This window comes from Pangasianodon hypophthalmus, chromosome 11 (genome assembly GCF_027358585.1).
Source record: "Pangasianodon hypophthalmus isolate fPanHyp1 chromosome 11, fPanHyp1.pri, whole genome shotgun sequence".
In the NCBI taxonomy this organism is placed as follows: domain Eukaryota; kingdom Metazoa; phylum Chordata; class Actinopteri; order Siluriformes; family Pangasiidae; genus Pangasianodon; species Pangasianodon hypophthalmus.
In genome coordinates, this window is record NC_069720.1 from 5,720,444 (window position 1) to 5,742,858 (window position 22,415).

The 22,415-nt window shown below is 38.8% G+C and overlaps 3 protein-coding genes across 6 annotated transcripts in view; 1 reads left to right on the plus strand and 2 right to left on the minus strand.

Moving 5' to 3' along the window:
• Positions 1 to 3,444: 3,444 nt before the first annotated feature.
• LOC113536561 (serine/arginine-rich splicing factor 7) lies at positions 3,445 to 15,425 on the minus strand. Of its 2 annotated transcripts, XM_026930577.3 has the most exons (9): positions 15,288 to 15,425; positions 10,521 to 10,701; positions 9,763 to 9,939; positions 7,801 to 7,875; positions 7,056 to 7,133; positions 6,310 to 6,363; positions 6,154 to 6,198; positions 4,019 to 4,054; positions 3,445 to 3,884 (listed from the first exon to the last, which is right to left on the minus strand). In XM_026930577.3, the coding sequence occupies exons 1-9, from the start codon at positions 15,313 to 15,315 to the stop codon at positions 3,830 to 3,832; spliced, it is 729 nt and encodes a 242-aa protein (XP_026786378.3). In that variant the 5' UTR covers positions 15,316 to 15,425; the 3' UTR covers positions 3,445 to 3,829. The 2 variants fall into 2 exon arrangements, with proteins under 2 accessions (XP_026786378.3, XP_053093868.1); XM_053237893.1 differs by lacking the exon at positions 4,019 to 4,054.
• Positions 15,426 to 15,509: 84 nt separating this feature from the next.
• On the plus strand, positions 15,510 to 18,467 carry gemin6 (gem (nuclear organelle) associated protein 6). Its single transcript, XM_026930579.3, has 2 exons — positions 15,510 to 15,791; positions 16,972 to 18,467. Exons 1-2 carry the CDS (start codon positions 15,649 to 15,651, stop codon positions 17,342 to 17,344), a joined length of 516 nt encoding a protein of 171 aa, XP_026786380.2. The 5' UTR covers positions 15,510 to 15,648; the 3' UTR covers positions 17,345 to 18,467.
• Positions 18,468 to 19,596: 1,129 nt separating this feature from the next.
• Positions 19,597 to 22,415, minus strand: part of sos1 (son of sevenless homolog 1 (Drosophila)) — a 48,103-nt gene continuing 45,284 nt past the window's right edge. For all 3 annotated transcript variants that reach the window (XM_034308690.2, XM_034308691.2, XM_053237892.1), the window contains one exon: positions 19,597 to 21,023. In XM_034308690.2, coding sequence (XP_034164581.2) covers positions 20,604 to 21,023 — 420 coding nt within the window. In that variant the 3' untranslated portion in view covers positions 19,597 to 20,603. The remainder of the gene's footprint in view (positions 21,024 to 22,415) is intronic.

Here is a 22,415-nt window from a genome sequence, read left to right on the forward strand (position 1 = left end):
GGTAAAGCCATGCAAAGACTAAATAAATCAATAACAAACAGGCTTTAAGAAAATAAACTTTCATCATGCATCATGCTAGTCACGCTGTATATATCTAAAGATGCCAAGATCTAGCAAAAACCCACCTAATTAGTACTGGATCTCATGCTTAGCTCTAGGGACCTCATATTTTCTTTGCATTTTGCCTTCTCTAACAAACCTACTTGAATTAATCACGTCATTGTCTTACAGATGGCAAAAAAAAAAAAAAAAAGTCCCAGACTCCTAGTAAAGTTTAGCTCTACAGGGTGTCCCAAAAGTCTCCAGACATAGGGGAAATTAACACTTAGCAAAATGTCTTCCAAAATTTTTCATACTTTGTTTATGTTATATATTTTTTCAGACAGCCTTTAAGAATGGCTTTGACAAAATCATTCTCATGGCTGGATCGGAAAGCTGTCACAAGGTTGCGATGGACTTTAACAGGAAACATGGCAAGCACATCACACACATCACTGTTGCCAAACTTAACAAATTCAAAAAGACTGGAAGTGAGAAGTGGACGTCCATGAACATCCACTGACGAAGGGACAACTGACGTAGTGCTAGGAAACAAAGTCCCCTATGTATGCAGACTTTTGGGACACCCTGTAGTTCATCTAAGTCTTTGCTTTTTCCAGTTGGCACAGCATAACAGCAAGGCTTGTGAGCAAAAGGCTCAATGGTTCAGCGGTGGTTTGTAGCTTGCTATGAGATGCAGAACGTATTCAGCTCATTTCCTGATACTTGTACAACACAGTTTTTTTTTTTCTTTCCATAGATCATGTTTGCAACAGCTCAAGCACAGCTCTAACCCAAAGGTGTCATTCTGTAGCCAAGATGAAAGAAATAACCTTGAAACAGGGCAGATCAACAAACCTGACTCTACTCATCAGATAATAGCCAGGGATTCTGACTGTGCTAGACATTTGCATTATGAACTGCAATCTTGTATCATGGTTATTGAAGAGTCCATTAGGTCCATTAGTAGCTTAAATAAATAGTCTTGGCAGGTTCTGCAACTGATCTTTCACATAAACAAACAAAAGAACCCTGTACATAGAGCATATTAACCTTTATATGGCATCCAAGATTTATTTTGAATTACAAATGAAGTGGATATTTTTAGTTTAAACTCCTTTGGTCTATTTTCACTTTCCTACATTACCACTTAACAACCTGCTGGTAGTGGTGCAGTGGGATTTAGCCCTCACTTTAGCCGTCTCTACCTAAAGAGAGCTATGCAGCAGCGCTTTAGTCTTTTAGTCTGTCCAGCTTTCTCACCTCTTCTTCTGTACACTCTGCTCCAACAGATCAGCTCCCAAAGCTTCAACTTTTGTTAATACCACCAACACCATTGCGCTCGTCATCTCGTAGATCGCTATCTAGCCAAGCTGAGGCTCTGCTGTAACTCTGTTATATAACTGTGTTATATAGTTGGACTCTGAGTCCAAGGTTTGCAACGGCATCTGCACTACTTCTACACTGGATCCCTCATGAATATAATGTTGCTGTAAAATGGTGAGTGACAAAAGAAGTTCTTGCTCTTTTGTTTTTAGGAGACTGACCATTATTCCATATAACTGAGATCTCGGAATTGGTTTCTCCATTGGAACTGCGCTAGCAATAACAATGTCCCTGGGATCAGTCAATATGCATGTATATGCTTAGAAAAACAGGGTTCCTCAATGATTCTATGGATACTCTTGGGTTCCCAAAAGGGTTCTACCTGGAGCTCTTCTGAAATGAAAAGACATGCTGAAAAGTTCTATGTACCTTGAGTATGTATATGCATCATCAGAGTTAGGGGGAAAAAAAACCTTAGTCTTTATTGATGTTTTCAAAAAAGTTTTCATTTGGTATGTATATTTCGATGTAATGCGCTTCACAGCGGTGCTGAGCACCTCGATGCTGGAACTATAACACACACCACTTGTTCTGAATTAGTGTGCATGGATGACCAATGAGCTTTTAAAAATGTGGAAAAAGTGATGAAACTCGGTGCAAATCCTTCACACAACTCTCCTGCTAACAGTCATCTTGCAGTTAAATATACAGTATATACAGAGAGAGAAAAATAAAGAAAGACACTAACCAGATTTCAATAAAAATTTTTATGTGCAATGCAAGGACAGAAACTTTATTAGCGGATAATAATACTCTTGATCATCTCTCTAAGTCTTTGTTAATGCACTTAACTAGTTTTGGGGCAACCAAAACATGAGACTGGGCAAGCACACTGGAGCTTTCACGTGCCTGGTTACTACATCAAACTTAAATAAGAATTATGGGTAATCTTCCTAAATAATTTACAAAGAAAGTGAAGGAAATATTAAGTGGCTGTTGCAAAAAAAGGAAGAACGTCCCATCAGGTACTTGTTATTGTGAGTTACAATGGAATTAGTGTTGCGTTTAGATGTTTATCATAAATACGTATCGTAATATTGCTATCATATACTAATCATACTGCCCAGCCCTGGTTCGGAATATTAACAGTCAGAAGATCAAACCCCCATTAGCTCTGTAAACAAGCCTTTAATGTGATGACCGGATATACACTTGCTATAATGCCACTAAAGGAATGAATGACCCTGGTTCGTTAAATAAATGTCCCTCGTAATCGTTTCCATGCTCATGTGCCTCAGAAGGCCATATCCGTCCTGCTGTTCCTCCATCAGAGTCGCATCAGCTCTGAGCCGCGCACGGCTTGGATCACATTAGGTGGCTGACATTTTGCCTTCAGCTAATGGGGCTATTAAAAGAACGCAGGCTGTCTCTGTGGCTTAGCATCATGATGGAGATTTAAAAAAAAAATTTTTTTTAATAAATAAAAAAAAAACCCTAATACAGCTGCATTGACTCACCCTTTTCTTCTCTATGCCAACTGAGAGACAGCAGCAATGGGGAGGAGGTGTAGGTGTGTGGTGGGGGGGTGGACCTCTCACAGGCGTCTCTTTAAACAGATGTTGTGCCACACACCACAGGCTGGCAGATGCTCCACTTGCTAATGCAGTTCACACCTTATCAAGATGAAACATGCGTGCACACATACACATACACACACACACACACCACATAGCTTCGCTCTTTTCACCTGCAATTTGGGACACATTTAAAGCGAGAAAATTGACCTTTTTTCATTTCCTCTGCTCTTTAACCTTAAACTGTGCACATCTGTGATAGTAATGCTAACAATTTTGTTAATAATATATGACTTGTTTGAACAAAGAAATCAATAAAATCCAGTATGCAGACCTGACATCATGGAGATGGTCGCTAAAAATGAAATATTCCTGGGTATTTGTGTAGGCGAACAACTGAAGGCAGCTGAGATATTTCTCGTGATTTGGTGTTCAAGTCGACACCACAGCACCACCTACGGGCAGGAATCAGATTGATGCATTGAAAATAATGAACCAGGCTGCATTTTTGTGAAATGTGAACTTAGTTTAATAAGCACATTTATTTAAAAAAAAAAAAAAAAAAAAAAAACAGCACAAAACAATCCAAACCTATCTGTACTGTAAACACCAGCTACTGTATTCAATAAGAAATACACAATGATAAAATTATTTCTTACTTCTATAAACAAACACCACACACAAAAGGTCATTCCTGATATCTCAACTATTGAATATAAAGCAACACACAATTTCTTTATCTTTCTGATTTACCTGTACTGAAGTAAACAATGACCATATTGGTCATGTAAACAAGAAGGGGGAAAAAAAAGAAAAATTTAATTCAAACTGACTTGCAAACAATGATAGAGAGAAAGATAAGAAAGAAAGAAAAGATAGCTGAAGGATCCTCAGTCGTCTCGTTCTGGGCTCTTGCTTCTGCCGGGGCTTTGAGAAGGAGAGCGACTGTAAAAAGAAAAAAAATGAGATAATTATTGCAAGAACAAACCGCTGATTTAGGGTGCATGTACAAGACAAAAGAAAACCAAAATCTCAAAATCAACTATAAACCCAACCTTTGAGTGACGAAGGAAACCTACCTTTGTTTTTGAGGTGATGCTCTAGATTTGCCAGGGCTGAGATTGAAACAAAAACTTTCTTTCAGTTTACTGAGAAATTACTCAAGTGGCTTTATTTTGTTTCCTTATCCTGTCAGGGACAGCCTCTGGCCCATGCAAGATAATAAAGTGTGCCATGCATTAGAGATGGTCTGATTATACTGAATACTTCAATTTTATACCACAGCGATGTTGAATTCTCAAATCTGATTGGATTAATTTTCAGTTACAGCAGCTCTGACAGTAGTGAAGCTGCAAATCACAGGTATATATTAGTGCTCTCGTTCTGATACGCTATCATTTCTATAGGTCATTCATAAAGACGTGTATAGCGGACACTCCAACAGATTAAAACACGTTATTTAACATTTAAGAAAAAAATGTTTAGACAGTTAATATATATTTATGAGACGTTTAGTTATCCACAATGGGAAAAGTCTAAGGACAGACGACACTGCGTTACGGGTTCGTTGTAACAAGCTGCATTTTTTGATTATTAACTTCCTGACAGTGAAGGGAACGACTGTTTTTACCTGCTTTAATGTAAGTGATAACTGGAAATACCTTTGCTGATGTTCTACAACCTTAAACCAGCAGTGGCTGGTGGTTTTCAAAACAGCAAAAGCTGTGTGAAGCATAGATGCGTGTGCGTTCTGTTTAATCGGTCTCATCTGTTGATCACATTTTTAATTCTCAGTCTCTCTGCACAAGTAAGAGAAAATCAGGCCGACAAAAATACAAGTCGACAAAATTAGTGTCATATCGCGTTAAAAAGCAGAGAAGCTGCTAAGTAGCCAGCTAAGTTTCACTTTAGAAGGTAGTGACCACTAGGTAGACCTATAAATAAATTGAAAAAAGTCAGAAACAAAAAAAAATAATAATCAAACAACTTTATAGTTTTTATATTTATTTACAATATTTACCAATTAGAAGGATTAGAAAAACAAGCCATACAAATTGTGTAAACCTGTTAAGGATTCGGTTACTGAACAACTTCTACAAGTGCTCTGAGAGTCCGACGGGCGCCAACATGTTTAAGTTTGTGATGTCAGTCATGTTCATTAACGTTTCAATGACTGGCAATTGGTTACAAGGTTCAGAGCCTTTGAGAGATCTCCCAGTCATCATAAGGAGATGCTGTGCATTCGGGCAGGACAAACAAATAGCGAACTGTCTAAGATATATGCTGAGATATGTTTATCTATGAAAAACCAGCGTTTAAAGCACTCATTGACTCCCAGATAAGCCATGCATCCAGGAGGGACCCAAATGACTTAAGAAAAGTCTGTTGTCCAATGAACATTAGTCTTTCCTCCTATTAAACACAGTGTACTTGAATCCGCCATAGAATCCCATAGGATCTATTGGCGGTGCATCTACAGGCTTCAAACGAGATTGCATTTGATATGTGAATATACTGAATTTCACCAAGAGTGATGAACAATATAGACAGATTTTTACATATAATACAGAAACATTTCACTGCCACATTTTAATGAAGTTTTAGGAGAGTTTGAGCTTCCCAGGAAGCAATTAAAGCAATCACCTGTGCAGTAAACTGAAACAGTGTCACATGTCCTTCTTTAATAAGTAAAAAATGTAATTGTCTGCAAATTGCTGTGGTATAAGAGGAATAAAACACTTCGAGACATGCTGTTATAGGAAATCCATTTCATAACTTCGGGGTGGTAACAGTAACTCCCAACACATCCCACCGTGTTTTATTCCTTAGTTATGTTTGTCTTATTCTGAGCACGCCCTTTAATTAACGTTAACCTTTGTTTATTCTTTGTTTATTTTAAGAATAATGAAATGCTCTAATGTCTTTGTTTATCCTGTATCATTGCATAATTATGACAAGCTCTTTGTGTTTATTGCAAAGTAGGACATTTAAAAGGTCAACATTTCTTCTAAAGCAAACAAAAGTAATGCTTGTAGCATGTAAGCAGCTATATATATTCCCTGGAGTTTAAGTATCTAAAAGCAGCTCTTTATCATCGACTAGCATGCGGAGGTACATTGTTTGACCATCACAGCTCATGCTAAACATGAAGAAAGGCATCACAAATGTCATGACATTATTGTGTGTGTGTGTGTTTGTGTGTGTATGGGATTACCTCCTGGCTGCAGAACCAGACCTGGATCTCCCAACAGAGCCTGATCTACATTTAAAATCACACAAAAAAGACAATTAATTGGACAAAGTAATCATGTCTCTAAATCATCTAAAGAATAAAATTTTATGGACAGCTCCTTTGGCTGGTATTTTGTACCTGCTCCTCGGATGAGAGGCAGAGCGAGAGCGAGATCTGGATCGTGATCTAGACCTTAAAACCACAAAAAAAGAGAAAATTACATCATTAATGCATGAGTTGGTTTAAAGTCCCTCTGAGCAATCAGGGTGAGGCTGATGTTGCAGAAACTGTTTAAAGAGCCCCGTTTATTCTCCAGTACATCATATCTTGAAGAAGGAGCACACTTCATTTGCTTTGTACAAGGTTGGACTAGTAAAATCGAAAGAAAGAAAGAAAAAAAAAAACTTAACTACACGTACGCAAGATGGCTGCCACACGTATCCTACAGTCGTCTGGAGCGTCGCTTGTGCACACCCTCGGAAATTAATGCGACATGTTTGTGTAGTGTAATATCAACGTAAATAGTAGGGGTCAGTGTAGCACCATATGAGACAACATCTGTTACTGACTGAACAAACCAACGCCATCAAATCGCATACTTATGTACTATTCTGGACTGTTACTGAAGACTAATACTAACCGGTTTTCCTATTATGTTTTGTGTTTGAATTTTAAAAACCTTTCAAACAGTCTTCAAAACAAAAAATTTGCAGCTCATGACAACAATCACGATGACGGTTTGTTGGTTTAACAAAGCTCATCTAGTCTGTGTGTGTGAACAATGCAGCATGCCTTTCTGCTGCTTCTGCACACAGTCATGCGTCAAGTAGAAACCGGCTTTTAGTTGCTAAAGACGCACTCTGAAATCTTACACCGAGACCCACCTGGACCTTCTGGGTGTGCCAGACCTGGACCTCCGCGGAGAGCCTGAGCGGGAACGGCGCGGAGAGAAGGACCTCGACCTGGAACACAAACTGCTGTTAAATTCACATTCACAGCAAGCAAAGCCTAAAATATTCACTTTTAAAACATGTATATAACACTAACAAACCACCAATATGAGAAAGATACATTATTAAAAAAGATGCAGTGCGTAATGTTTGAAGTGTGTAATGTTTAAAGTGCGTAAAGTCTTTCTAAAACTATAATACTTGTAATTTCAGAGATATATTTAAAAGAAACTGGAGACTCACAATATTGCTAGATAATAGACTTGTCTAGCTTATGTTACAGACTTTACTTTATATTTTGTCTGGCTCCAGTTGCAACAGCTTCTCACCTCTGCCAACTATTTAAAGTGCACTTTTAATAAATGAAAGGAAGGGAAACCTGGTCAGCTTTTTCACTGTATTTTACTCGTCATTAAATTAAAATCAGCACCACAAGCAAAACAAATATAAAGTGCTCCCTTAAGGAACAGTGCTACATTTTTACATTATACATACATTTGGAATGTTACAATCCAAATATCTTTGTTTTTTTAATATATGCAATGATGTTGGCTAATACCGAGCTATGTTGTTTAAAAACAGTCTATAAAATTCCTATAAAAGAACGCATGATCATAATTTTGCGATATGTATTTATAAAATCTTTATAAGATTATAAACCACAAGTATACACACTCACCTCCTGCCTCGGCTCCGGCTGCGAGAGTGGGAACGAGAATACCTCCTTCCACGAGAGCGGGAGCGAGAACGAGACCTGTCCAATCCACGAACAAGGGCGCAGAGATGGAGGCATGGGCGAAAGGATGCAATGAGAAAGAAAACACTTTAAGTACTGACTCTACAGAGAAACAGTGAGTAAGACATTCAGACATTATTTCTGTCTCTGAAACTGTCCCTGCACCTCTTCCTACATCTGCTTACACCATTCTGCACCTCTGCCACTGGCCTTACCTAGCATGAACGGAAAAAGGTACAGTAATTCACTTTAGCACTACATTACTTACAGCAGTCAACTTTTTACAGGAACCCTGCATAAAGTAGGTCTTTCTCAAGCTTAACCAAAAAACAGTGAAGACAGCTTATGACACTACACATTACGCTTGACTAATTTCAGGCAAAGGAAATTTAAAAAAAAAATAAATAAAAAAAAAAGAGAGAGAGAAAGACACATTAATTGGTACTTAAAATAAACCTTGCAAGTTTGCAGGTCGACCCTCTTTGGAACCGAGGTCTAGCAGATCTAGGCGATCTAGAAGTATCTATCATCAGTCGACCTCTGCATCTAGTCGTTTTCTTCGCTTTCTAACGATGATCGCACTGACAGCCAAATCGCTTGATTGAGACTTGATAGAAGTGTGCGAAGTGCTTTGTCTGGCGAGGTCTCGATGCTCTCGTTAGCAAAAGCGTGGGCCCGAATTGATAGTCAAATTGGCTCAGATTGCTGATCACTTGGGTTTGGAGTTGGGGGAGGAGGGGGCACACGCACACACACACACACACGCTTATGTGCCCCGAATGAAACGATTAGCTGCAGGTAGAAGTGGCAGGAGACTTAGAGAGGGTCTGGCTGGTCACGCCCTGGTCAAAGCAGGTGACCGTAAGTGTGGCATTTGCTAGAAGATTCATGAAATCGTAAAGGGTCGTGACACTCTGAATCAAACGATGAAACCTGAAAGGTTTTGACCAGGTGAGTCATTAAATAAAATCGCACACAACATTTGAGCATTATATAAACCTTGAAAGTAAAACAAACAACATTTATATAGCTATATATGGATATAGTGGTTGACCGATACACTGGCTTGGTGATATAGTGATATAAGTGAGCTCCTGACTGGTTGGCCATCCTGAAAAGTCACAGCCTCTTTATATTTAACACCCAAGGCAGACTTTAGGCCTTATTTCCATTTAGATTAGACAGAAAATGTTGAGAAGAAATGTTTTTTACCATAACACCCATCCCTATAGATTACTGGTTTTCCAAATAATCAAATAATCAATAAATAAATAAATAAGCAAGCAAGCAAGTCAGTAAGTAAGTAAAAGGAATGTTGACTCCAAACAGGTAACTTAATTAAAAAATGGTTTGTGCTTATGATCATGGGAAGCTTGTAGATGTGGGATAGGTCTAAAATTGTTCCATGTTTAATAGGGCTGTTTAAGTCATAACATTAATGCCTAATACATTTAAATAGTGTCATTCTCATTTCTTACAAGGTATTTAATTAAAATTTAATATTGGCCACATGCCATCTGCCTCATTAATCTCTAAATATCCTCATTAATGTCTAAATGTCAGCCCTTTATAAAACAATCGGTCGACCACTATATGTATATACAGGAGCCAAACAAGGAGAAAATGAGAGCAACATCAGAATTTTAAACAATAAAGAGACACGTAGACACTCCTGTGTGAGAACCTAGCTCAAGGGAAATACAGTGTAGAGAAAATCTGAGACTGTATTTACATTTACATTAACACACCAACATGCAGAATATCTGCATAAAGCAGTCTTTCTGAAGATTAACTAACACATTACACATTGTATGTAATGTATGTTCTGTATTACTTACTGACTATTCATTAACATTAATGTGTGTAGGTGTTGAATTGGTGGTGGTTGCTTTGGCGGTTCTTTACCTGCTCCGTCTGCGGCGACTGTAGCGGTGACAGTCGTACGCGTAATGTCCCTTCTCTCCGCACTCATAGCAACGGTCGTTAGGGTCGAAGGGGCGCCGAGTGGGTGGGCGGTCGTAACGGGAGCGGCGCGGCATACCTGTTGATAACTCTACACGCACACGGGTTCCGCAGATCACTCTGAAACAGAAACGCGAATAAAATACTTGTAGTGTAAAAGTAGATCACAGTTCATTTTCACTAAACATGAGATTAAAAATGTCAGTATATCTTAAACTGTGCTTCTGATTTGAACAAAAGTTTATTGTCCAAGTCCTGTTATTAAGCAATTCTCTTAATATCCATGAATACATTATTTTGAAGTTAACAAGGCTAACTAATGATTAGGAAATGTGGGCTAAATTACTGCTACATTCATTTATTATATTAACGATTTGGTTTAATCCAAATGAATAAAAGGAAGACTTTTTCCAATAAAGCCTTGCTGCCAAAAAAAAGGCAAATTTATTTTGTACTTTTGATATTAGGCTTGTTAGTTGATGTTTAATCACAGACCAGTGACCATAAATTAATGGGGGAAAAAAAAAAAAAACAACAACACTTTACACACTTAGAAATGGCTGAATAATCAGCTGGCATTTTGTTTCAGAAATAATTGCTGTAATTAAGCATGAAAAAAAATGACCCTATATGCTATAGGACCCTTCTTCTGTCATAGTAATAGCTGAGTGATAAAGTGATTTGTGCATGTTCCCACTTACTTGCCATCGAGGCCACGGACGGCATCCTCAGCATCTCTGGGATCATCAAACTCCACAAAGGCAAATCCTGGAGGGTTTCTGGCAATCCACACAGTTCTCAAAGGCCCGTAATAACCGAAAGCCCGCTCGAGTTCGCCTTTCCCTGCACCAGTGCCCAGGTTCCCCACATAAACTTTAGTCTCTACAAAAGAATAAATAAAGAAGCTGTAGTTCAGACCATTCTTACTTCTGAGCCTAGTCCAGGTCCAGTAAATCTGATCAAAACATGAACACTTTTCATAAGCTTTTACAATTAACAGTGCAGATTAAAATCACTCCAGGAACTGGGACAGAATCTGGGTCCTAGCAGATGTTCCTCCCTGTAAATTTGATCATTCTGCATGACTGCCAGCTGCACGCAGATGTTAAGCCATGCCCAAGTAATCTAATGAACATCATGTGCTCACCTATTCTAAGGAGCAGTGGTTGTAACCATCATGCCTCGACCACGGTCACATGCACAATTAAATATTGCTTCAGGGCCTAACCCTTGCTGAAAATGAGCTTTTGCAGTGCAAGAACTGCAAACATTTCTTTGCTAGCGTTATGCCATAAACACAAATGTAAATGGCAGCCATGCTAACTTCAATAAACTTTCACACAAAACTATTAGATCATTTCAAGCAGTGGTTCTCAAAACGGGATCAGAGGAGCTCCAGGGGAACGTGAAGCGTAGCCGGGGGGTCTGTGGTATTTAGGAGTCCAAGCACCAAAATCAACTCAGACGTAATGTATTCTATCTGTGGGAAATTCAGGAATAAAAAGCTCTTTCACTCCAAAAAGATATTGTTTGATATTATTCCACTGATTTAGAGAAATATGTAGTTTGTGTAATGTGGTCAAGAAAAGGGCTAAGGAGTAAAATTCAGTTACCAAAAGAGCAACCTAATGAAGCAGAACTTTAATTAATCTCCATTAGGAAAAATGCAGTGTTTATGTAAATACAAGGACTCATTTGCCAGCAAAACTGTTCTCATATCAGCAGTCCAGGGAAAAAAAAAAAATCAGGAAGCATAACATCAATAGTGAGTTACAGAGGTTACTTTGCACTAGTCACAAGATTTATGATACAAAAAAAGGTTACACATGGGTTTGTACTACACACAGGGTAAACACAGGCATTATGGGTGAGCCTGCCCAATAAAGGAGGCGTGGCCGATATACCAGTCAGTCAAGCAAAGGGCAGTGGTAGCTTAGTGGTTAAGACATTGGACTACTGATCGGAAGGTCAGGAGTTCAATCCCCAGCACCATTTTTTTTTTAAATGTAAATGTAAATATACACATGCAAAGGAGGCATGGCTGATAGTCAGTCCAAAAACAGGAGGTGTGGCTGATACGTCTGTCTGTTCAGCAAAGGAGGCATCAGAGTGGCATATACACCATGACTGTCAGCCCAAGCAAAAGAGGCATGCCATGCATGTTGGTCCAAAAAAAGAGGTGTGGCCGCTGTGCTTATCTGTCCAGCAAAGAAGCAAAGTTCTGTGTGCTCATCTGTACCAGTGAGGTAAGGTTTGCCTCCGTGTTTATCAGAACTAGCAAAGACTATATGGCCTCAGTGTCAAGAGAAGGAAGTGTCCACTCTTAAAATACTATATTTTTCCATTACAAGCAAACAGTATTGCTGCACTAATCAAGACCAAAGCAAGAAAGACAGGTGCAACAAAAAGCATTGATTGCCCCGGGGTTTCAAAAATCTGAAAACACTGCACTGCGTCTACTGAGCAAAGTGGCATTCTGCCAACAGAAAGCCACCAAGAAACTACAAAGAGAGTTGAAGCCATATGGTCAGGATTTGTGTGTGTGCCAGATGTCACTGAGCACCAACATTTACGACCCTCTCGAAGAGAATGATGAAACTCCCCTGGCACTACAGCTCCTAAAGTGGTGAAGATTGCAACCAGATTAGAAGAGAACCTGGCAGCAGACATGAAGCTGTGTAAGCAGAACACAATATCTAACCAGGAAAACAGTCTGAGATGTCTAAACGGTCCATCAAACCATGTGGAAAGAAACAGAAGACTGAAAGACAGTCACATCACAGAGGACACCCAAGTCAGTGAGAGAATGCCGGAGGAGGAGTGTGTGGAGCAGTTCGACTCAAATAATAGCCACCACAGGAGCTGATGAAGGTCCTCAGGGTAACATAACATTACAACAAAGGCAGTGCACATGTTCTAGTAGACTCTAGCGCTTAAAGGTGTCAGTCAGGTGAGCGGACATTAGCTGAAACACCCTCTTCTGTGTTTCGTTCAAAGCTTCTTCCCCAAAACACACAAACACACTGCCAGGATGCTAGTCCAAGAGACAGAGGTTTCTGTAATTACAGGTAAAATGACTGACAGGCACGTTGACTCTACTTCTTTATGCTGATTAGTTGGATGTTGTCGGTCCAACATTCCTTATTAATTTCCATAATAAAACATCCATCAGTGCTATTTAAAAGTTTAAACCAATATGAAGGAAAAACACAGCCTTCTTAACCTGATAAACGCCTGCTACAACCTGCGCGAGTCCCAAACACTGTGCGCTTAGATTTAAAAAAAAAAAAAAAAAAAAAGAAAAACAGGCAGCACTTCGCCGAGGACTGAGCTCGTAGCAAAGAAAGGTTCAATTATCACTTCAGAGATATGAAAATGGTACAGGTTTTTAAAGTCAAATGAACAAGTATATGTAAAATATAATGCTGCATTACATCCTAAGCGGTAATTCGCCAGTCGGAATTATGCCATTTTCAACCTCGGCACGTTCAACAGACGAAGTGGGAAACTGGACGTCCCCATGTTCGTATTTTGTTAGCAACAAGCTAGGCAGCTAACTTCAATGAATGATGTATAATATCCTTCTCAAACGGCAAACTGTATAGTCAGTGTTTTAGATTTAACAAGCGAATGTCTGTATGTTGATTCATTTACATTTATGGCATTTGGCAGACGGCCTTATCCAGAGTGACTTACAGAAGTGCACAAACAGAACTTACTAAGAACACAATCAGTCGAAAAACTCTGTTGGGGAGGTAATATAGTAAGAAAAGCACACAGACAACACAATCTGTTTTAAATGTAAGTACTTCTGGAAGAGGTAGGTCTTTAGAGGTCATTTGAAGACTGCCAGTGCCTCAGCTTTTCTGACATCTAGTTCATTCCGCCACCTATGCGCCAGAATAGAGAAGAATCTTGACATATGCCTTCCTTGTACCCTGAGGGATGGTGGGACCAGTCGAGCAGCGTGAGTGAGAGGATCGGAGGGAGGGCTACAGTATAACTAATTCAAGGGCAATAAGTTTTACTATGTTCATTTCTGATGCTGTGCACAGCCTTGTTGTTTGGACATCACTCCGTAAACAGGGAAGGAATTCGGGTTTGAGAAGAATAGCCCATGTTCACTTCTCTGTTGCGGCAGCAAAATTCATGTCATGAAAAACATGGTTCCCATTTACTCTGTCGCGAAAGAAGGGCTCACTGACGTGTGCAAAAATAATAATTTTTTTAATAATAATTTTTGCACATGTACATGTTTCTCATAAATAAAAACACTTTGCATTATTTTTCAACTTTTGTTCATAAAGTTGAAAAAAAGCAAGGGTTTTTTTTTTTTGCAATATCACCCAGCCCTACAGTCAGGGTAAAGCAGAAACTCAATACTGCGATGTAATTACAGAGGAGATTGTCATGGTTGTCAGAGATACAACCATGTGAAAGTCTGCTTGAAAGTTTGAACTTTTAGAAGTTGGTCTTTCCTGTTTGATCAGTGTGCAGAAGTTTATTTCCTCTTCAATAACACTCCTAAACGCAGATATTCAATTCACCTTCATATGTATATTGCTTTTAGCACAAAGCAGGTTTACAGGTGTAGATCAAGATCAGAGGTGACAGTGGTGAGGAAAATCTCCCTGAGAGGACACTAGGAAGAAACGTTACGACTCAAAATGGATCCCGTCATCTTCTCAGTGACACTGGATAGTGGGATTAGAAATCATTACAGAATACAGGTGTAGAAGAGGAAAGACTACCGGTACTAAGTGTGTAAGAAAAGATGCTCAGTATGAGCAGATTGTGAAAATAAAGAGTCCTGGGATGAGCACAGTCATTATGATTACAGCAGCAGCTCTGGGGTACAAGTCTACAGTGTCCACTGAAGCAAAGGTGCATAAACATAAAGACAAATACTTCAATAAATTAGTAAAATTCAAAGGTTTATAGGTTAAAAGTAATTTTTTTTTTTTTTGCATATGCGCAAATGATCAAAGGTATGAACATCCGCAGCACACACTAATTTTGGACTCGCAAATTAGTATTTAAAAAAGTATTTTAAAAAATTTCGTATAAGGATTGTGTCCAAAATGGCGGATCTGTATTTTTAACGGAATTGTTCATAAATATTATTCGCTTAGCCGTTCTAGACAATGGCTAATACCTATTTATTTACGATATATAGTGAGAAATTTTACATAAACACATTTAAAGTATTATTATTATATCAGATTAATTGTGGTTGTGTACATTTTTCATGGAAGAAAAAAGAAAATTATCGCTAGCTAGCTTAGTTTAGCAATCCCCGCATTCGAAGAAATTCGTGCACGCGCAGCAGTCGGCCATTACAGCCGCTGTAGAGGCGCGAGCAAAAGCACGCGTGCTGTGATGCTACTCGGATACCATTAATCTTTATTTATTTATTTATTTATAAATTTGACGATAAATATGCTATTTAATATTTACAACTAGCTTACCTCCTCCGTGCCGACTGTATCTTGACATCTCACAGAACCCAAACACACTGTCCTCTGGAAAGAACGTCACAGACTGACAGATGGAAACGGAACCAATATGAAAAGGAAAATGCGTGTTACATTTAAAAGTGTCCGTTCTCTCGCGCTTTGTAGTCCTTACACGCGAGTAAAGTACGGGAAGTAGCATTTAAAAACTCAAAATCCCACAATGCAATTCTCGAACATGTTCAGTTTCCGGTACGTTCAAGCTCAAAAGCGGTGATATTTTTTCCCCACTGGAATATTTTTGTTTTATGAAGTAGAAGTACGTTTTTGCTCTTGTCATTAGGGTTTATTAAGAGCTGTTAATTTTTTTCTGTAAATGTATCCAGCGGAAATGGGGGAATGGTGCAACAAGCTACCGCAGGAATGGTGGAAATTTGTGAACCAGGAGGTAAAAGTGACCGCGCAGGATCAACAGCAGTATGAAGGCTTTGTGTTCACTGTGGATCCTGTTTCTGCCAGGTGTGCACACTGATAATCCACATTAAAGGAAAAGTCCACCCTCAAACACATTAGATATAAGTATATTGAAATATTTCTGATGTATGTAGTGATTCTGGTGCCATTTGGATAGCTGGTGAAGTATTTTAGTTATTCTTGTGAGAAGTTAGTGTTTGTGTCCTGTGCTGATGTCACAGGAAGACATGGCTTGCAATTAATAATGGTTCAACATTTCAACAATCTCAAACTTTAAGGATAATGCTCAGAGCAAGAACTTCTTTTTTTGTTTTTGACTCAGATATTTTCTGAAGAAAGCCATAGGTTATGGAAAGCTGCTGCCATTAATCATAATGACAACGTAGAAGGCAAACAATCGCCTTTTTAGAACATTTTGCTCTTTCAGAATTTGTTTTTTTTTTCTTTTTCCTCCCCACTCATGACAAATTAAAATGTCAATGTGAAATTATGTGGAAATTCTGAACCGATCCTTGATTACATCACCCAGCTTAAGGTTCATTATGGTAAAACGCCAACTCCATAGATATGGATGTTGATTTATCAAATTTTAATACGAGATGTACATCTTTAACTAGACAATTTAATTTTTAAAAAATCTCAACAATACTGCCAAACAGCAAAGATCCTCCAGGAGAGATCTCAACACCCATCTTTCTGCTAAAGTACATGCAGGTAAATTGTCACCTGGAGTCGATTATTCGAATGTAGGACACTTTGAGTATTCATATTGCGTTCTAACAAATTAAAGGTATGTTTTCTTAAATAAGTTAAATGAAATATTTTGAATTTCAGATAAACAGGCCTATCTCCAAGACAGGACCAATGCACAAGGTATTTAGCTAGGAAATTAAAATGGCCGCACAGTTACAGCAGAGAATGACACAAAACTCATGGGACAGCTACAAACACAGTAGTGGCAATGACGAAACATAAGCGAGACATGCTAATGGACAAAAATAATTATTACCTCAAACTCAATTATTAAGATTATTTCTGTTTATACAAGCCCGTTTTCCACATGAGCCCGGATCACGGTAAATGATTATCTGATTAGAGGATCTTTATCATATAATCTGACATACAATGAAGATCCTATTTATCACTTTATCGCACAGTCTGTTATAGAATTCAAACAAGATTGTTTTGGAACAGCTACTAATCTTTTTTTTTTTTTCCCCACAAGCCTCGTCCTTGTGACGTTCGAAGAGAAAAGAAGCGCCTCTGTGAGGGTTGTCTTGGGTCACACGGTGAGAGACGTACAGCTCCTCAGGGCAGGAGATGAAGATACAGAGAGGAAGATGAGGTCTCTGTTTATACCTACTGGCAGTCAGGAATTCAGCACAGAGGAGCTTGTGGAACGCAAGAAGGACCTGCGAGCATGGCTGGAGAAGAACCTCATTCCCGTTACGGAAGAGGAAGACGTCTTGCACGTGGCCAACGTGCTTACCATCAGCGCCCCGTACGGACCCGAGCAGTGCAGCAGCAGCAACGAAATCATTCTAGCCAGAGTGCAGAGTCTCGTGGAAAGCAAGCCAGGAGGAGGGAACCAGCAGTAAGAGTTCAACTCGTCACACTGTGTCCTCTCTGTGAGAGTTCATGAAGTCCATGCGTTCCTCTTTCTGTTGAGGGAGACTTAGAATCCACTGGACTTTGATTAAAGCACTTGCTGCACTGACAGGCTGTTACTTTTTTTTACTTCTACATACGTCCTTAATGCCAAAGCAAACAATGGGCCTCATTTATCAATCTGGATATGAACAAATCATTCACAGGAGCATTTATGAAACAATTTTCTTTTTTTCTCTAATGAAAAGTTAGTACAAAAAAAATTAATATCCTACAAGAGTGTATAATGAGACTCACTAATGTCAATCTTGATTGATCAGCTTCAAATCATATAAATGGCGATGTGTTACTGCAATATTTTATTTATATATATATATATATATATATATATATATATATATATATATATATATATAAATTAGTTTAAAATGGTTATTTATTTCAATTATACAAATAATTTGTTTTAAATTTTGTGAAACTGTCATTTCATATTCCTGACTTGAAAGAAAGCAATCCAAACAAATCCATAAATCAAGACAAATAAGACTAGCTTTTCACTTACAGCAAAAGTAATGAACCCCTATAAAAGGGCGCATTAGTGTGTGTCTACGGCAGCCAATGCGCTGCAGTGGCTGAGCTGCATTACTGGAAGATTTAGCACATGCCGTGCTTATGAGGCGCTCTTTCACTGTTTTGTTGTCATTTTGTCATCTTCAGCTCTTAACCTTTTATGGAGTTTTATGGGCATCACTAAATGTAAGAGTGCCATGAACGTGCTTGGTACTTTACAGGTGATCAACATAGACATGTTTCTGGCAAGAATTTTTAGTAGAGTTCAGCCTATGAAAATATTTACACAAAACTTCACTAAAACACTGATAAATGAGGCCCAAATAAATGAGAACTGTTGACTGATCAGGACCTGAGAACAGGAAATAATTCTGAAGTAATACTGTTTGTAGTTATGTATTAATAAACCCTACTGGAGGGTGCAGAGTATTTGTTTGGTGAAGATAAAAAAAAATGGATTAAACTTTTATACAAAATTTTGTCATATCACATTGTTATTTGTTGAATACTATGAGTAATAATAGAATTTATTTTCTGTCCCTCCATGTATGCGAGTGTTTTGATGGTGGTAGTGCGCTGTTTAACACGTCACTCCAAAAGCTCCCATAGATGTTAACTGGGGCGAGCGTGAAGGCCGTAGCATATGATTTATATCTATATTACATTTACATCCTCATCAAACCATTCAGTGAGATCTGTGAATGGGGCGGGTCATCCTGGAAGAGACCACGCCCATCAGCTCCACATTTTCATTACTTATATTACATTAAAAAACAGTTTACTGTCAGTTCCTGGTTGGTGTAACAATAATATGTATAAAGGCATTACAAAAATCTAGATATAGAATTCTATGAATGCAAGTTATAGTCTGTGTTATCTATTGTATAAAAGTGCGTGTGCACACGCATTGTGTGTACTCACCAGTTTCACCATCAAACCTCATTCCATTCCACTCCTACAGAACCTCAACCATGATGTTTTTCTCATTGCTTTAATTGCATTCCCCTAAACAGTAGTGTTGTGAGATAGTGTTTCTCCTTGAAGTGTCATTTATCACTTACTAATGCACAGCTCTAGCACCTGTCCCTAAACATAAAGGATCATCACATAAACACTCTGAATAAAACATAAATCTGCACATGTACATCACACGCTTGCACACGATTCTATCATATCATGAACTGATTACTCATATGGATACGTTCCAGGGAAAAGCAAGAATTTCACTCTTTCCCATTTTCTCTGCAATTTGGCCACCTGACAATTCCCACCCTCCAGTCATCTGTCCACTGTCGACAGCTACTGTACCAAGCAGACATGGTGAGGACTAACACATGCTGCTCGTGGTGTGTCACAGGACAACATAACACACTTGGAAGAAAGCGTTATCTGCCCTCTTCTGCATACATGATCTCATAGGCACCCGTGATTGGCTAGTGTTGCTGTGATTGATTGCGGGGGGGGGGGGGGTTTGGAGAGAGAGCACGCCATGGCTGTGGCATCATCAGGATTTGTTCTTGCAATTTCCTGACTCTCTGAAAGCACTTTTTAAAAAAAAAAAAAAAAAAAAAAAATTTCTTCCAGTGGTTTCATTGTACCCATTGTTTGTTTGTTTTTTAATTAATTATTCCTCATTACTCATATTGAACATTAGCATGATTTTCTCAGCACACAGTGGTAGAAACACTTTTATTCCCTTGTTTTTAAGAAGGCAATCATTTTTTTTCTTCTTTACATACTTATTGGCAAAAACAGAAATGATTCAGAAAATAAAAGTTCTAACACATAAAGGACAATCACTTCTCTTTTTTTCATGTTTCTTGAATGCATGAAAGTACCTCTTTGGTTGTGGGAGGGTACCTTTAACTGGTGGTACTCTTGAGACTACTGGCACACAGACCTCTCCCCGTGGGGGTTAAACACAAACGCAGCTCACATCTCCCAGTCCCTTTTTTCTTTAAACGTAATGAGGTGTGGTTAAGCCAAAGGCTGAGGCAGAAGGAGTCCTATTGGTCGAGTCCTACCTGTCGTCTAGCATCACGCTGGCCGAAACAGTCCTCGGCATCGAGGAAGCAGGCACATATAGTCTGTGAAGAGAAACCGTGCTTTGTTGATTTGCTTTATTTAGGAGCTGGTTCAAACTGCTCTATAGTCTTTTGCGGTCCAGCATTAAAGTTAATGATTTGCGTATGTTTTTTTTTTTTGTTTTTTTTTTTTTTTAAATGTGGTCCTGACTGCAGCTGTGCAGGGGGAGGAAAGGAGGAAAGGCCGATGAGCTCACGGCTGAAAATAAGCAACATACAAAAAAAAAAAAAAAAGAAAAAGAACAGCAAAATGAAATGAACAAACATCAGACAAGGACAAAAACACAAACAGCTTTCAAAAAGACAAAACAAAAAAAGAAATCAACCCCAAAAAATATACAGAGAGACAACCTGCAGGAGGGCTGGCTAATCTCAAACAAAGTTTTCACATCATGAAAACACAATCTGAACGGTTTAAGGGCACATTTTTCATTTCATGTTTGTCTTTTTTTTTTTTTTTTCTCCTCCAAAGTCCAAAACTGGCATTTCATCCAACAGTCTTCTTTTTGTTTTTGTTTTTTTTGTTTTTTTGAAAAAGTCATTATTCTGTATATATATATCACACTTCTCATCTGCAGTCTTTAGTGTTTCCTCTTTAGGAAGGGTTGGCGTTCTCGAGAAGCGGCGGACCTTCCCGCTCCCTTTTATACGTTTTTGGGGGCAGTTTAGGGATAGCCGTGCTGTGGCGAGGGGGCAGAGGGGGTCCGGCAGCGCCGTGTGGAGCGTCACACTCGAGCAGATGCAGCGCCGGAGCCGAGGCCGGGAGTTTCCGGGGTCCCAGCGGCGACGGGGACGAGGGAAAAAAGTGGCTGGGCTCGGCCCGGCGGCCCTGGGGAGGAGGCTGGAGGAGCAGAGGTGAGCTGGAGAACACATCCGGAGTGCGCAAGGGTTCGCGGGGAGGCAGGGAGGGCGGGCTGGAGGGAGCGTCCGGCACGGAGTAGCGCATTGGATACAGCTTACCAGTGGGCTGCCTCGGGGGGATGGCTGGGGGACTGTCCACGTGTTTTGACATCATCTGAAAAGAGAGAGAAAAAAAGACAGAATATGAATATATTGATGAGGCCTGAAGAAAACACAACAAGGAAAATTGTTATTAGGATGATCAAAACTAATTTTACTGTTTGCACACTATTTCAGTTTTCCTAATGTTTTATACACATGACAAAAAAATATTTGAAAGTATGGAGACCCCATGCTCTATTTTCACTCTCTTAAGTGTGTAAAATTGTCTTGTTGCCTGGGGAAATGGGTACATTTAAGAAAATAAGAAACAAGGGCTATATATATATATATATAGCCCTTGTTTCTTATTTTGGTAAAATAATAAACATTTTGCAGATTCTGCAGATTCTATATATATATATATATATATATATATATATATATATATATATATATATATATATATATATATATATATATATATATATATATGTGTGTATATATATATATAGAATCTGCAAAATGTTTATTATTTTACCAAAAGAAGAGGGATCATACAAAATGCATGTTATTGTTTATTTAGTGCTGACCTGAATAAGATATTTCACATAAAAGAGGCTTACATATAGTCCACAAGAGAAAATAATAGTTGAATTTATAAAAATGACCCCGTTCAAAAGTTTACATCCCCTTGATTCTTAATACTGCGTTGTTACCTGAATGATCCACAGCTGTGTTTTTTGTTTAGTGATAGTTGTTCATGAGTCCCTTGTTTGTCCTGAACAGTTAAACTGCCTGCTGTTCTTCAGAAAAATCCTTCAGGTCCCACAAATTCTTTGGTTTTCCAGCATTTGTGTGTATTTGAACCCTTTCCAACAATGACTGTATGATTTTGAGATCCATCTTTTCACACTGAGGACAACTGAGGGACTCGTATGCAACTATTACAGAAGGTTCAAACGCTCACTGATGCTCCAGAGGGAAAAACCATGCATTAAGAGCCGGGGGGTGAAAACTTTTGAACAGAATGGAGATGTGTACATTTTTCTTATTTTGCCTAAATATCGTATTTTTTCATTTAGTACTGCCCTTCAGAGGCTACAGAAGATAGTTACATGTTTCCCAGAAGACAAAATAAGTTACATTTACCCTGATCTTCAAATTCAAAAAGTTTTCACCCCCCGGCTCTTAATGCATGGTTTTTCCTTCTGGAGCATCAGTGAGCGTTTGAACCTTCTGTAATAGTTGCATACGAGTCCCTCAGTTGTCCTCAGTGTGAAAAGATGGATCTCAAAATCATACAGTCATTGTTGGAAAGGGTTCAAATACACAAAAAATGCTGGAAAACCAAACAATCTGTGGGACCTGAAGGATTTTTCTGAAGAACGGCAGTTTAACTGTTCAGGACAAACAAGGGACTCAGGAACAACTATCACTAAACAAAAAAACACAGCTGTGGATCATT

Coding starts and splice junctions, on each gene's coding strand:
- LOC113536561 (XM_026930577.3), bottom strand. CDS start 15,315: ATGTCAAGATACAGTCGGCACGGAGGAG. Junction 9,940..10,520: donor GTCCGTGGCCTCGATGGCAA/GTAAGTGGGAAC, acceptor TTTCTGTTTCAG/AGTGATCTGCGGAACCCGTG. Junction 7,876..9,762: donor AGTCGCCGCAGACGGAGCAG/GTAAAGAACCGC, acceptor TGGATTGGACAG/GTCTCGTTCTCGCTCCCGCT.
- gemin6 (XM_026930579.3), top strand. CDS start 15,649: ATGTATCCAGCGGAAATGGGGGAATGGTGCAACAAGCTACCGCAGGAA. Junction 15,792..16,971: donor GTGGATCCTGTTTCTGCCAG/GTGTGCACACTG, acceptor TTTCCCCACAAG/CCTCGTCCTTGTGACGTTCG.